This window comes from Protopterus annectens, chromosome 8.part0 (genome assembly GCF_019279795.1).
Source record: "Protopterus annectens isolate FY-2018-M chromosome 8.part0, PAN1.0, whole genome shotgun sequence".
Taxonomy (NCBI): domain Eukaryota; kingdom Metazoa; phylum Chordata; order Ceratodontiformes; family Protopteridae; genus Protopterus; species Protopterus annectens.
Genome location: NC_056741.1, coordinates 882,602,933 through 882,617,719, shown reverse-complemented (window position 1 = coordinate 882,617,719; position 14,787 = coordinate 882,602,933). Strand labels below are relative to the sequence as shown.

General features: G+C 40.2%; 1 protein-coding gene across 2 annotated transcripts in view; it reads right to left on the bottom strand.

Moving 5' to 3' along the window:
• TFE3 (transcription factor binding to IGHM enhancer 3) overlaps positions 1–14,787 on the bottom strand; it is a 650,077-nt gene that overhangs the window by 228,952 nt on the left and 406,338 nt on the right. For both annotated transcript variants that reach the window (XM_044080401.1, XM_044080402.1), the window contains exon 5: positions 12,229–12,321. In XM_044080401.1, coding sequence (XP_043936336.1) covers positions 12,229–12,321 — 93 coding nt within the window. The remainder of the gene's footprint in view (positions 1–12,228; positions 12,322–14,787) is intronic.

Below are 14,787 nucleotides of genomic sequence, written 5' to 3'. Positions count from 1 at the left end.
GGTGGAGTATTTGCTTTACATAAAGTATTAAATGGAATACTATTTAACTGTGTTTTAGATTAAATATGTATTAAATTAAATTTTTAGATATTTTGTGATTAGACAAAAAATTTCTTAGATAAAAAAAATACTCTTTCTCTCTCTCTCTCTCTATACATATATATATATATATATATATATATATATATATATATATATATATATATATATAAGGTCTCTTTCTTTCTCTTTATATATGTACGAGTATATGACACTTAGCTATATACTCATTTACAGTAGTGCAGTTAGGGTGTGGGAGGGTGCATGCATCTGGCCACCTGGTTCCTGGTTGGTTTAACAACAGAAGGAATATCTTTTTTTTTCTTTTTTGCTCCACAGTGGAATAGTGGGGAATGGTAGATCTAATTGCAATAAATCAATCACTTACAATGAACAAGCTGGGTTTCTGCAAATTTAAGCAAAATGCACAAAATTGGCAAAAACTGGTCAATCAAAAAAAATTTAATTTTTGCAGGGGAACAAGCCCCCTGCCCCACTCAACACCTGAAAATCATATATATCCACTCACAAGTTATAAATAACTATACTATATACTATATATAAAGGAGGCAGTTCCACTGAACTGTCAAACTTTAGACCCATAGCTATCCTGTCACCTCTAGCTAAAATTATGGAGAAGTGTGTACAATACAGCTCATGCACTACCTCACACAGAACAAGCTGTTGACCAACTTTCAGCATGGCTTTAAGTCACACCACAGTACTACTTCTGCCCTCCTCTCTCTCTAACGTCATTAACCACAACCACAATAATAACAAACTATCCTCAGCACTCTTTCTACATCTATCCAAGGCTTATGACATGGTTGACCACAAAATGCTTATAAATACCTTGAATGCCTTCTCCTTGAACAACCATGTACTCCAGTGGTTTCAATCCTACCTTCCGGGCAGGCAAAAGGCAGTCCTATGGCAGGACAAGCTATCATCTTGCCTACCCATCACATTAGGAGTCCCCCAGGGCTTGATACTAGGACCCCTTCTTTTCTCCATCTTTATCAACGACCTTCATTCAGTCATCCCAGATGCTACCTGCAGTCAATATGCAGATGATGCCACCTTGATTTGTTCTGACACCTACAGTGAAAAAATGTCTCTCCAATGAACATCTAATCCTAAACCCCAACAAAACTAAGCTGCTCCTCTTCTCCCCCACATGCAGGACCCCCCCTGCCATCCTTCAACATAACTGCTAACAATGGCACTACCATCTCCTCAGAAGCCCAAACTAAACTACTGGGTGTCATAGTTGATAACCTGAAGTTTGATGCACATATCAATCGAACTCTCAAAACCATTAATAAAAAACTTGGCTCTCTTTACAGAATTAAACCTTTCCTTACCCCACTTGCTAGAACTGCAATTGCCCATTCCAATCTGCTATCAACTCTTGTCTATGCCTCCCCTTTATTCTCCAACTTAAACAAAACAGATCTTAAGAAACTATCATCCTGCTATAACCACATTGCCAGATTTGCTACTGGCACAGCCTACTGGACACACCACTATCACAACCTAAATCGCCTAGGATGGCTTGAATTGCCAAGCCTACTGCAGTTCAACCAGGTAATAGTGGCACATAAAGTCCTTTACCAACCAGAAAATACACTTGCACTAAAAAATATTATCAGTCCCTACACCAGCATCCAGACCCTGCGATCATCCACTAGACTCAGAGTTCGAACATACAAATCCAACTACTCAGCTAGGGACTCTCTGCCAACTCTGTTGGAAAAACATGGAACAGACTCCCAGCTGACTTGACCCTACAACCCTCACTAACTCAATTCAAAAACAAACTCAAGAAATACTTCACAACTCATTGGTTATGTCCTTGCACTAACCCCGACTAGTGACCTCTCTTCTTCTTAGGTGCCTTACCTTAAACTACGTCTAACTTTTTTCTACCACTCCATTTCAGGAAGGGTCAATTGTATAACTGCTGCTCAATGTATCTTAAACCTGAATGTAATGTTATGTACACATAACTTTGAAAATAGTGTTATGTTTTGTAAAGTGTTTTATAATAAGTTAGTACTATACGTGCTAAATGCTGGTATTGCTTATGAGCGTAATCTGCTTGAAACTAGCATTTACTAAATGTTCAATGTGTATTATTATCTTGGAGCTTTTCTCCCCAGGCCTCCGCTGAAAAAGGACATATATCCAGTCGGACTATCCCAGTCAACAAATGTAAAATAAAATAAATAAAGTTAGTCTACAGTGGGGAAAAGGCAAACTCCTTGATCCCCGCTGTTTGCTTTCTCACACAGAAGAAAAGTCTGGAATATTCGATCAGCTGATTTTGATCAGCTGTGCCAGTTTTTTTTCTGTGTGATAATCACACCATTTGATCATCTAAATGTCACCCATATATAATTTTATATATATATATATATATATATATATATATATATATATATATAAGAAATGTGAAGACAGTCCAGCATTTGAAAGGTAGTGAAACAGCAGTTTTACTGTTAGCAACTTCCAAACGAGCCATAAAATAGGTCCAGCATTTGAAAGGTAGTGAAACAGCAGTTTTACTGTTAGCAACTTCCAAACAAGCCATAAAATAGGCTTACCCATATGGGATTCTTCAGTACATGAAAAGCATGTAATGAAAGCTTTCTTTTTGAATAAAAAGTAGCTGGCCATATGGCTTTACTGATCAAGTCCTGAAACAGATAACAATAGTAGAATGTATATACATATAAGAGAAAAGCACTCCTTCAAAAATAAATGCAAGCAATGTATACACAGCACCATAAAGTTGAAAATAAAAGTGACAAAATGCAGTGATGCATGTACTGGTTGTACCTAACTAACACATATCTACATAATTTAAATGAAACACTGTCAGAACCAAAAGGATAGTGCAAACACATTTATAATACACTGACTCAAGCCATTATTAGAACAAAATTCCTAATCTAATACATATGCAAAATATACAACAACAAAAGCAGTTCTAAATATTAACTCCCAATAAAATAACTAGTTTCATGTAGCCATAGCAATGAAGCACTCATCAGGAAGTAAATACAGATAATATGTAAGTAATTAAAATAGTGTACATACAGATTGTGCTTCATTTGTACAAAACTGCATCTAGTATAGCATTATATGGTATAAAAGAATGATGTTATTTAGTTAAGTATGTAACACATAGTGTCTACCGACTGGCTGAAAATTAGTTAAAAATCCAATGAAATACTATTGTAGTATATACATCTAGACCAAACCTTATGTGATAAGAAGTAACTTCTGAACAATTATAGTTCCTAGTTCTATGGAACCGGAATGAAATAAATGAATTAAGGAACACTTTGACAGTCCCAAAAATATTAGCTATACAACATATGAAAAAGGTTCTAAAGAAAGGGAAAATAAAAATCCTTTTACAATAGGTGAAAATAATGCACCCAAATTCACTATCCACATTTGTTCTTTATTCAGCAGAGTTCTGAAATCAAATGTATTCACAGCAGACAATATTTCTCGGTCAGTGGCAATAAATGTAAATATTGTTGAACTGTGCTTCATTTTGTGTTAGTATAGGGGACTTATTTTCCATTTGGCAACTAATATTCCTAAGGCATAGTGAAATACTTTGTTTTATCTGGCATGATGACTGGCCAATATAAAATGAACAACAAATGTATGTGGTAAGATAAATTACCAATTCAATAGTGGAAGTAGTGCTTTGATATAAAAAAATCTTTGTTGACTTGCCTGAAGTAGATATCTTGGTTTTCCATACATTGGGACACTAGGAACATGTGTCATGTGGGAAGTATCCATAAAGTTTGTCACTAATCGTGGTCTATCAATGGACCATTGGGGTCTTTTGCAGGATGCCAAACCTTGACTCAAATTTTGCCCATTTTTATATGTAAAATGACAACTGGAGGGTATCACAGTAGAAAATAATTTATTGGCCATTAAAACTGACCAAAAATGTTGGCAACTGCCTTATATTTAAAGGTGTTACTCTCACCATACTTACATATTAACTGAATTTGATTAGCATCCAATGTGGTGCACCTAGTGCATTTAGAAAGCAAGTCTGAAATAAATGCTTCATATCTCTGTTTATTACAGTTTCTAGCACTGTGGAATGACAGCTCCTGGAAATAAAATGGCCTCTATGGTTACTGCTCAGTGTACTACAGTCTGATTGATCAGTATAAATCCTTTGAACATATAGAACCTTAGAATAAGGAGTATTATTAATTGTGTGTTTTTGGTGGCAACTGTTGGCATATAAAAATTAAGTTCCTGAAAAATGTCTTGCAATATGCAGGACACAAACAGAATCATCAATCAACTTTGTAATGTCCACGTCCAAAAAATCAATAATGAAAATATCATTGTCATTCAAATAATTCATAAACTAAAATCAAGTCAACAGTCTCCACATTTCAGTAGTAAGGAAAACTAATTATGACTAGAAATATAACTCCATTCTTGCTTAATGAACATCATGAATAAATCAGCACATGTTGGGGCAAAAGTGGTCACCATGGTTGTGCCACATAGTTGCAAGAAGCAAAAATATTGGAAATAAAAAAAAAAAAAAGATTTTTTTCCAAGATACAGTTCAGCAACCAAAATTTAGACTGATTAGGACTGTACACAGTTTTTTTCTGGATGCTGTCTACTACAATATATAATTATCAATGGCCTGCCATACAGTTACTTTTTCTTCGACCTGTACATTTTTCCTCCCACTCATACCTACTTTACTTTCTTTATAAGTCTCTCATTGAGCATGGAATTACAGGCCTTGCCAAACTCCAGGTAGATGATATCTACTGTACGTCTCTGCTCCACTTATGTCGCATCTCAGTTGAAGAAACAAACTACAGTCAAATGACAGGAACTTCTACCTGAGAATCATTGCTGGTCAACAGCCTAGAGCTGGCTGTCTTTTGGAAACACGTCAATCTTTCACTCAATAATTTACCCATACTCTTTCCTGCCACTGAGGTCAGACATATGTATAATATCTTTTGAATGTTCTGCCTCCTCTTCAATGCAGGAGAACCACTGCAACTTTTTCAGTCCAAAGAAGTCTAAACAATGGCCAGTGACTGATTTTTCAGTCCTGATAAACAGTATAGAAGCATTCTACATATTTTTTAAGGGATTCTTACTGATCCCCCAGCATACTCTTCCCTTAGGATCTGGAATTTGTTCTCTCACTCAGTCGCTCTCTCTCCTGGCTAATCTTTTCATCTGTTCATTTTCTCTGTCCTCTTTCCATCACATAATACAACTCTTCACAATTTACCCTGTGAAAACAGGAGGAAGGAAATGATTTAATGTTTCTGCTAGTTCACCCTCTCTCTTGCATTCCTTTACCTCTTCGGCTATTCTCAGGTACACTCTTATTTTTGTTCTTTCCCCCTGTGTATCACGAAAAACGTCACCCCTCTTAATACTTTCCATTAAATGCCACTAGATTTCTGCCCTGGTTCTTGCTGCCTCATCTTTTGACATTTTGTTTTTCGACTTCCTTGTGTTCTCATCTGTTTCCTTTTCCATTTGGAGCAAATCCTTTCTTTTTTATTTTTCTGCAGCTTCAACACTAAATCATACTGATTTCTTTGTCCCCTGTACCCCATCAATTTTGTACTGTACTACGCCAAGTATCTTTATCCATCTAATGGTGTCTAGCATCAGGTGGACAAAATGTCAATGTCTTTAAAACAGAAGCTAGAAGGAAGAATAAGAGGGAACCTTGAAGAAGGAGCAGCCCTAAACGTGATGAGATACAGCTGGTCTGAAGTAACCAAAGAAGGGAGCTTGGACAGAGGCAAAGATGTGGTGAGTCTATGACAGCGTGCTAACTGTAACCCTGGAAAAGGTATCAAAAACATATATTCCCAACAACCCAGAACAGAATAAGCAACTGGTGATCATACCTCTCAGCTGTCCCAAATCTTACAGAACATCCTGATTTTGCAAAAAAATGCTTGCCCTGTCCCTTTTAAAATGTTTTGACTTTTTGTAAAATTGTTGACTATTATAGAAATTCACTTATACCATACATTAGAGTTTCAAAATTCTTGCTCAGAAATAAATGCGGATGCAAAACCTGTTGTTTTATTAACTTAAGTGAATAAGAGCAATATTTAAAAATTGTCCTTGATTTTTGTTTTTTGTCCCCTCCTTATTTTTGGCTTTGCCCCTGAATCTTGAGCAAAATTGACAGGAAAGCCAGTGACACTCCCTTATGACTGACACTTTTCCCTGAAGCACAAGGTTTATTTCTGACAAAATAAATTTCTGTTACATTACCTGATAGCTTAGCTATAGACCCTAAAAATCTTATAATTCTCAGCGGTTTGATATATTTAATACTCTCTCGCTCTCTTCATAATGAAACAATACTGTTATGTTCAGCAGCACATAACTACCAAGATTAATAGTTATCAGCAGTCACTATACAGGAGATGTATGCCACTAGGCATATTTATTTCTAGACAGCTTTTCACGGTTGCTTCTGTTTGTAGAAAAATGCCAAAAGTAATGACAACATACACCAGGTCAAGGAGATATAGAAATGGCAGAATGACACAACATATTTTCTGACTAATGATTGTTTCTTTCTGATCCTGGAAACAGAACATGTACAGCTCCAAAAGTGTAACCCAAGAGGGATGGTATTGTGAAATGAGACACAGCTGTTACTTCAGAAAGTACAGTTGTGTACACTTACCATAAATGTAGATGTTCGAGTGTATTCACTGTTGCAGTCATCACATTTGGGTTATCCCTGCCAGGGTAGCCCTCGGCCAGCCCAAATACCAGAGGCATAGTATTTCTGCATCGGCTGCTGTCACTTCAGGACTGACGTCAGGTCGTCAGTGGTATAAAGTAAGGCAGCTGATGCCATAACCTGTCAGGAGCCCCCAAATGGGAACCAGGTTCTGGTGAAAGAACCCCACCAGTAGAAAGTAAATACCAATATGTCCCTTGTAAGGAAGAGAAGAAAGAAGAGGGGGATGGAGGGAGGGAAACCAGGACTGCAACAATGAATACACTCGAACATCTACATTTATGGTAAGTGTACACAACTGTACTATGTTCTTCGTGTTTAACTGTTGCAGTCATCACATTTGGGTTGATTCCCAAAGCTGAGGAAATGGGTGGAGACAGTCAAGGAAACTAAGGTCTGGCTGGGATGCCCTGCAAGTCTGCAGAGGCAAACCCTGCCTTGGATTTGGGGAAGAGAGGCAGGTGGTAATGCTTGGTAAAAGTGTGAACAGATGTCCATGTGGCAGCCTCCAGGATGTCCATGGTGGGGACTCCTCTGAGGAAAGCTGCAGAGGTGGAGGCTGCTTTTGTGGAGTGAGTCCTGACCCCTTTGGGGGTAGGGCTTTCCATGTTGTTTGTAGCAGAAATGGATGCAGTGTGCTATCCATTTGGAAATGGTTAGTTTGTAGACGGCTTTGCTCTCTGCCCCTGCAGCAAAGCCAACCAGCTATTGATCAGACTTTCTGAAAGATTTAGTCCTGTCTAGATAGAATCTGAGCTGTCTGTGCACATCTAGAGAGTGCAGGATCCTTTCCCCCTTGTTCTGTGGATTAGGAAAAAAGGTGTGCAAATGAATGGATTGGTTGAGAGCCACACTGGACACCACCTTGACCATGAAGGACGGGTTAGTTCTGAGGAATACCTTGTCAGTATGGAAAATGATGAAGGGTTCCACAGCCATGAGTGCTTGCAGCTCGGAGACCCTTCTGGCTGAAGTGATGGTTAGAAGGAAAGCTGTCTTCCAGGAGAGATATTTTAGGTTTGCTGAAGAGGCTGGTTTGATGGGGGGCAGAGTGAGCTTTTCCAACACAAAGTTAAGGTCCCAAGCTGGGGTTGGTGCTTTTCTGGGTAGCCTCAGGTTGCTGGCCCCTCTCAGGAATTATTTGATCAAAGGGTATGAGAAGAGGGGTTGCTCAGTGGGAACATGAGCAGAGATAGCAGTGTCATGAATTTTAATAGAGGAAAAAGAGAGGCCACTGTGTAGCAGGTTAGCTAAGTAATCCAGGATGAGAGGGAGGGAGGGCTGTGCCATATTGGCTCCCTTAACCTGAATCCAGGTGCTGATCCTTTTCCATTTGTCAACGTAAGACTTTCTAGTATTAGGGCGTCTGGCCTCGCATATAACATCTAGAACCTGTTTGCTGAGGTTGGCAGATTGATCTGGGGATAGGGAATAAGCCAAGCTGCCAAATTGAGTGTCTGCAATTGGGGATGCATGAATTTCCCTTCCCTCTGGGTCAGGAGATTTGGAATCTCAGGAAGATGACATGGTGGCAGTGGGGACAGGCTGCGCAGCAAGGGGTACCAGTGCTTGCAAGGCCAGTCTGGAGCTATAAGAATTGTCCTTGGTTTTTCCTCCTTTATTTTGAGCAGTACCCTGGGGATGAGAGGTAATGGAGGAAAGGCATAGACTGAGAGACTTACTAAGGGGAAGGACAGGGCATCCACTTTCCAAGCCATGTAGTGATGTTCTCTGGTGCACTTGCTGACCTGATGGTTGGGGTGGGAGGCAAAGAGGTCAGCCTTCGGTGTGCCCCATTTGTGAGTTATTAGGGTGAAGGTTCTTCTGTTGAGCTGCCACTTGTGTGGGTTCAGAAGCCTTCTGCTTAAGTGGTCTGCCAGCGATTTGAGAGAACCTTCTAGGAATTGTGCTAACAGGTGGAGTTGCATGGCAGAGGCTGTGTGCCAAAGGGTCATGGCCAGCCTGCACAGAGGGTAGGAGTGAGTCCCTCCCTGCTTGTTGATATACCACATCACAGTGGTTGTGTCTGTTTTGATCAGGAGAGCCTCTGGGGAGAGAAAAGGCACGAAAGCTATCAAGGCATGCTAGCCAGCCATCATCTCTTTTTGGCTGATGTGCAGATGGATTTGCTGTGGGCTCCATTGGCCCTGTATGCACCTGCCATCCAGGTGTGCACCCCACACATAGTCTGATGCATCTGTGGTGAGAAAGGTAGTCCCTTGTTGTGGGAGCATGCTGTTGCCCACCGAAGAAAATCTTTTCTGAGGCAGGGTATTATAGGTATAAGAGTTTCCAGGTCTTGAGAGTGTTGCCACAAAAGGCTTTTTAGGTACCACTGAAGTTTCCTCATATGTAGTCTGGCATATGGAATGAGTAGTATGCAAGATGCCATGAACCCCAGAGCTTGCAGGATTTTCCTTGCAGATAGCTGGGGTCTGGTGGCTAGTTGAGAGAAGTAGGCTGTCAGGAAAGTTTGCTTTTCTGGTGTAAGGAATGCCATCTGGGATGCTGTGTCCAGGCTTGCTCCCAGGAATATAATCCTTTGGGTGGGCACCAGTTTGGATGTCTTTTCATTGATTGTGTACCCTAGTGAGGTTAGTAGGGACTTTACAAAGGCCAGGTGTTTGAGCAGCTGTTCCTGGCTGTCTGCCTGAATTAGGCAGTCATCTAAGTATGGGTAAATCTGGATATTCCTTTGCCTGCAAAAGGCAATGGCCAGATGTAGACATTTTGTGAAAACCCTGGTAGCAGTAGATAAGCCAAAGGGAAGCGCAGAGAACTGAAAGTGCTGAGATCCTGCCCTGAAACGGAAATATTTCCTGCATGATTCCCTGATAGCAATGTGGACGTAGGCCTCTTTTCGGTCTAGGGTGGCTAGCCAAGTATCCTTCGAGAGCATAGGTAGCAGCTGCTGGAGGGAGAGCATTTTGAATTTTGGAATCACCAGGAAGGTGTTTAGAATGGATAGATCGAGGATGGGGTGCCAGATGCCCTCTTTTCTGGGTACCTGGAGTAGAAACCTTGGCCTTTCTGTTCTGCAGGAACACACTCTACTGCCCTCATAGAGAGCAGGGAAAGGACTTGCTTTTGCACCTCTGCCCACTGGTTTGGAGGTAAAACTGGGAACCCTTTTGGAGTTGGAAGGGCATGGAAAGAAATTTTGTATCCCTGGGACACTATGTTGAGAACCTAATGATCGTTGGTAATGGTGGCCCAGGTGCTTGTGTGAAAGGAGAGTTTTCCTCCTAGGGGTAAGTGAAGGTGAGCAGAGGGGGGGTGAGTCATTGTGAGTTCTTACCATAAGGGGGGTGGCTTAGAACTCCCTGGTTTTGAAGTGGAGTTAGTCCACTGCTTAGATCTCTGAATTCCCTGTGGCTGTTGTCTGGGGGGTCTGGTTCCCTGGAGTCTGGGCTGAACTGGCCTGGTGGGAGCAGGAAAGGGCCAATGCTTGGTGGAACAATGCTTGCTGAACCTGGGTGGCTGGACCTGTAAGAAACTGTCTGCATAGATTTTGCTTTTTCTTCCATCTTTTTTAAGACCTCTTCTGCCTTAGTGCCAAATAAGTTGTCTTTGTGCAAGGGGGCATCCAACAATTTAGATTTGACATGGTCTAGCAAGGGCTGTTCCTTAAGCCATGCATGCCTTCTAAGGACCAAACTGGTGACTGCTGCCCTGCAAGAAGCTTCTAGGGCATCAAAACCGCAGTGCAAGGTGTGTTTAGTTACTTGAGTTGCAGAATGCATTAACTCTTGTAACTCTTTAGATTCTGCACAAGCAGGAAAGGAAAACATTTTTGTTTGAGGATTTCCAGGGTATGCTGCTAAAATTTTAGCAAATGGAACTGACAATTTAGTACCCTGATAGCAAGAGTAGCTGAGGTGTATACTTTTTTACCCAGTCTGTCTAATGCTCGGGAATCCCTATCTGAGGGGTTGGGATTCTTAGTAGAGGTTGCTTTAATTCCTTTAGGCCCTTGAGAAATTACCTCAGGGTCAGCAGTAGGATTTTTAAAAAGAAATTTGTGTGAGTCAGGGACTGTAATACCTGTCTGGTTTTCTGGGTGCAGGAGGGAGGGTGTCAGGAGTCAAACTGGATTCCAAGAAAACATCCTCCACAACATCCAGGACTGGGGGGATAGCCAAGGGTCTGTGCTGTGGAAGATCTACGAATTCCCTGAATCTCTTTTTAGAGGGTAGTCTTGACTCTCCCACTGGAAATGCTCCCTTAAGGCATGAAGGGTTCCCCAAAGGAAAAATCCTCTGGGGGAGAGGCTGAAGGAATGGAATCCTCTGCATCAGAATCCTCATAAGTGGAGCGGGGTTGCAAGTCTTCATATTTAGATGCATCAGAGTCATCGGACTCTGATTCAGACGAAACTACAGGGGACAGATCTCTTTTCCTTTTGGAGGGGGTAGCTTGGCTTCCGCTGATCAGCATGATAAGGTCTTCTGCCATTTTAAGCATTTGAGACTGAGGCAAGAAATCAGGTGCCTGAGATTGAGTTGTTGGTTTCTTGGGTGTGGTTCGTACCCTGGGCCTAAGAAACTCGGTTGTTGCTGAAAGAACGGTAGTCGCGAAAGAAGACGTTGGTTTGTGTAGAGAATTGGTAGTGTGAAGGCCTTCCTCAGAAGCCGGAGCCTGCTCAGTGGCTCCGGACCCATCCAAGGTACAGACAACCACAGGATCCTTAGTTGAAGAAGAGTTTTGCGGCATACCGGACTCCGAAATGGTCTCGGTAGCAGCCTATGAAGCCACAGAAGTGGGCATCAGGGGCTGCAAAAGCACCTCACTGAGGACTGGAAAACTGATGACTAGCTTAATGGGAGCATCGTCAGTAGGTTTGGATCTGTGCGGTCTGTCTCTGTCTTTATCTTTACGTTTTTTTGATAGATCTGCTGTCGGATGGCTTACCGAAGCCATATCGGAGTTCGAGGACTGTAGTCGAGAATATCTAGCTACAATAAGTGCCCGACGATGGATAGTTCTGGCATTGAACAAAGCACAAGAAGCAACAGTGGGGGACGTTGTGGTCTGGGCCTAAGCAAGTGATGCAGTAAGAATGAAAGTCTCGGTGCAGTGTTTGCTTTCCACAGGCGAGACAATTGTTAACTTTTTATGACATCGGTTAGTGCAAGAAAAGCTTCGGGCTCCACGGCAAGAAAGACTGATGTAATGGCGTCGGCTGCTTTACTGTATACTACTGATGACCTGACGTCAGTCCTGAAGCGACAGTAACTGATGAAGAAATACTATGCCTCTGGTATTCGGGCTGCCCCAGGGCTACCCTGGCAGGGATAACCCAAATGTGATGACTGCAACAGTGAAACATGAAGAACATCTGTTGTTAATGTAATCCTTACCGTGGTTAATGTAATCCTTACCGTGTTGGGTAGCTGCAACCCATCAATTAATCCCAGCATATCATCATTGAAGCTGGACTCCAGGCTGATTATTTCATCAATAACATCATCGATCTGTGAACAAAAACAAAATATCAGCAATTCAAACAACAGTTACAGCCATGTAATTCTTAAAATATGTTAAATGCAAGATTGTGTAGTTAAGAAGCATCAGGTCTTTGTTTCTCAGCACAAGGCAATAACATATTTCTCCTGCCCTTAAATGGTGTATACAGCCCTAGTAAATAGAAAATAATGACTATATGTTTCAGAATTTGAGTCTGTATGAAACAATACACACTTGTGTATCAATAGCTGTGATTATTGATGGCAACATAAGTTAGCAAATTTGCTCTGTGATGGTTCTCGGCCTTTTGGCTAAGATAAAGGTAGTTTTGTTTTTTTTTGTTTACAGGCATTTATTTCAGTTTGCTAGTCTAGAACAGTATACAGTAGCAGCATTAACTCCTAAAATCAACCCACGTAAAAAAAAAAAGTGACTACATGCAGTTATAAACATACAAGGTTCCCAAGACAGAAACTGCTTTACTTCACATCTCCAACTTCACCTTACTACCACATATCTCTTTTACTCAAAGCTTATACATACTTATATATACAAGACAAAGTTACTACGTTATCCAAAATGCAAGATTCAATAAAAAAATTTGAGCAATGACAGAGGATGCACCTTGAAGAAATGCAGGTTCGTGAATCAGAGTAGGCAAGTTTAGAATCTGGGCAAGCAAAGATTAGAAATTATTTTTTTTTTACTTAAGGAAAAAAACAAAAATCACTGGCTACATTAAATAATAAGTTATTGGATTTTTGAATAGGCAAGAAGTAAGAATGTGCAACTTCTTGTAATACCTGATGGATGGAATACAAATATAGGGAGTCATTTTGAAATAGTTAAGCAGCTGACATCCTCATAAGGCAATGACACTTGAACTTACTTAAAAATGGAGACATTAAACTGGCAATTTCATCACTGAAGAAAAATAAAGTACCTGAACAACCTAAATTTATAGCCGATTTCTATAGAACTTTTTTCTGAGACCATTTTTCAACCCATACAGATGGACAGATTTCACACATATCATACAAACGTATCTGATAACTTAATGAAACCTCATACAATTGTGATGAAATTCTTGAGATCTAAAGATTATGACATAATGTTGTCAATAGCCAGTAGAAGGAAATATCTACATCTTGAAGAATTGAAAATTTCTACATCTGCTGATCTCCTTAACAATGACGTTCATCAGATGCAGTCCTTTTCCACTGTTGGGACTGTTTGGTGGCAGAAAAACATCTTTATTTTCCAGATGAGTTTGGAATTATCTGGAAAGATGTGCCAGTGATCTTCTCATCAGAAAGTGAGGATGGGCATGAACTAACAGTTTTAAGAATTACGCAATACTTCCCACATTCTCTGAAGTTTCTTGCAAATCTTTTAAGTTACTTTTGGAAGTTTATTTAGCTTTTGGACTGTTTTTTTCTAGTGAGCACACATCTGTTCCCTTCTTCTTTCACTTGTTGCTTAGTCCTTTTTTACTTATTATTGGCTTACATTCCATTGGATATTGGGTCTGTAACATTTTTACTTTACTCTACTTGATATCATGAAATAGAAATTTTGACAATAATGAGCAGTAATATCAAATGAGACCATAGTTTTTTTCTTAACTGAGACATGTGCTTATATACTTGAAAGAAAGATCTGAAAATATGACTTTACTGCAACAAAGACAATTCATCTAAATGCAATGTAATACACTATAGGGTGAGCTTCAATGGATTTAAGGGAAGACTTAACAATCCTGGTTGAGACAGGGCTGCAGTTGTGATAGTTGTTATAAAACATACCTGTGGCTTTACCATGCAAGATACATATTATGGTCAGACAGGTAAGGTACTGCTGATCCTTTTACAACGGAGCAATGTTTAAAGCTATTATAGTGTCAGCATATGCCCCCTTTCTGAGTATGACTCCTTTCCTATCTAGTATTTTGCATGGATTGCAACAATTAATGAATACTTTTGTTTCATTTGGTGGACACTACAATACTTTATTAAATGCACAGTTTCATATACCCTGCATAGCTAGAAAGTATTCCTATCTGGAGAAGTATCTAGAAAGTATTCCTATCTGGAGAAGTATAAATTATTGCAGCTGCTTACAGAGTCAGGAGCCCTACTTGATTCTTGCCATGACATTTCCTCACAAATGCAATATACACACATATTGCACAGACGTCTAGACTGAGTGCTTGTACTGATTTTCAAGTTCAGCCTAATGATCTGATAAACCCATCTTTCATTTTCAGCATGCTTTTTTGTCTTTATACAGACAATTATGCAGTACCTTATAACATGCACCAAATTTGCCATAATGGAACATGTCATAAGATGAAAATGCTTTCAGAATAGTTCAAGCCTGAATCATGTTATCACCATTACTGGGAGGTCAAACATCATATGAGGACTTCCCCTTATATGTAAATAGGGTGCAAATGAAGCAGTCATATTTTACCA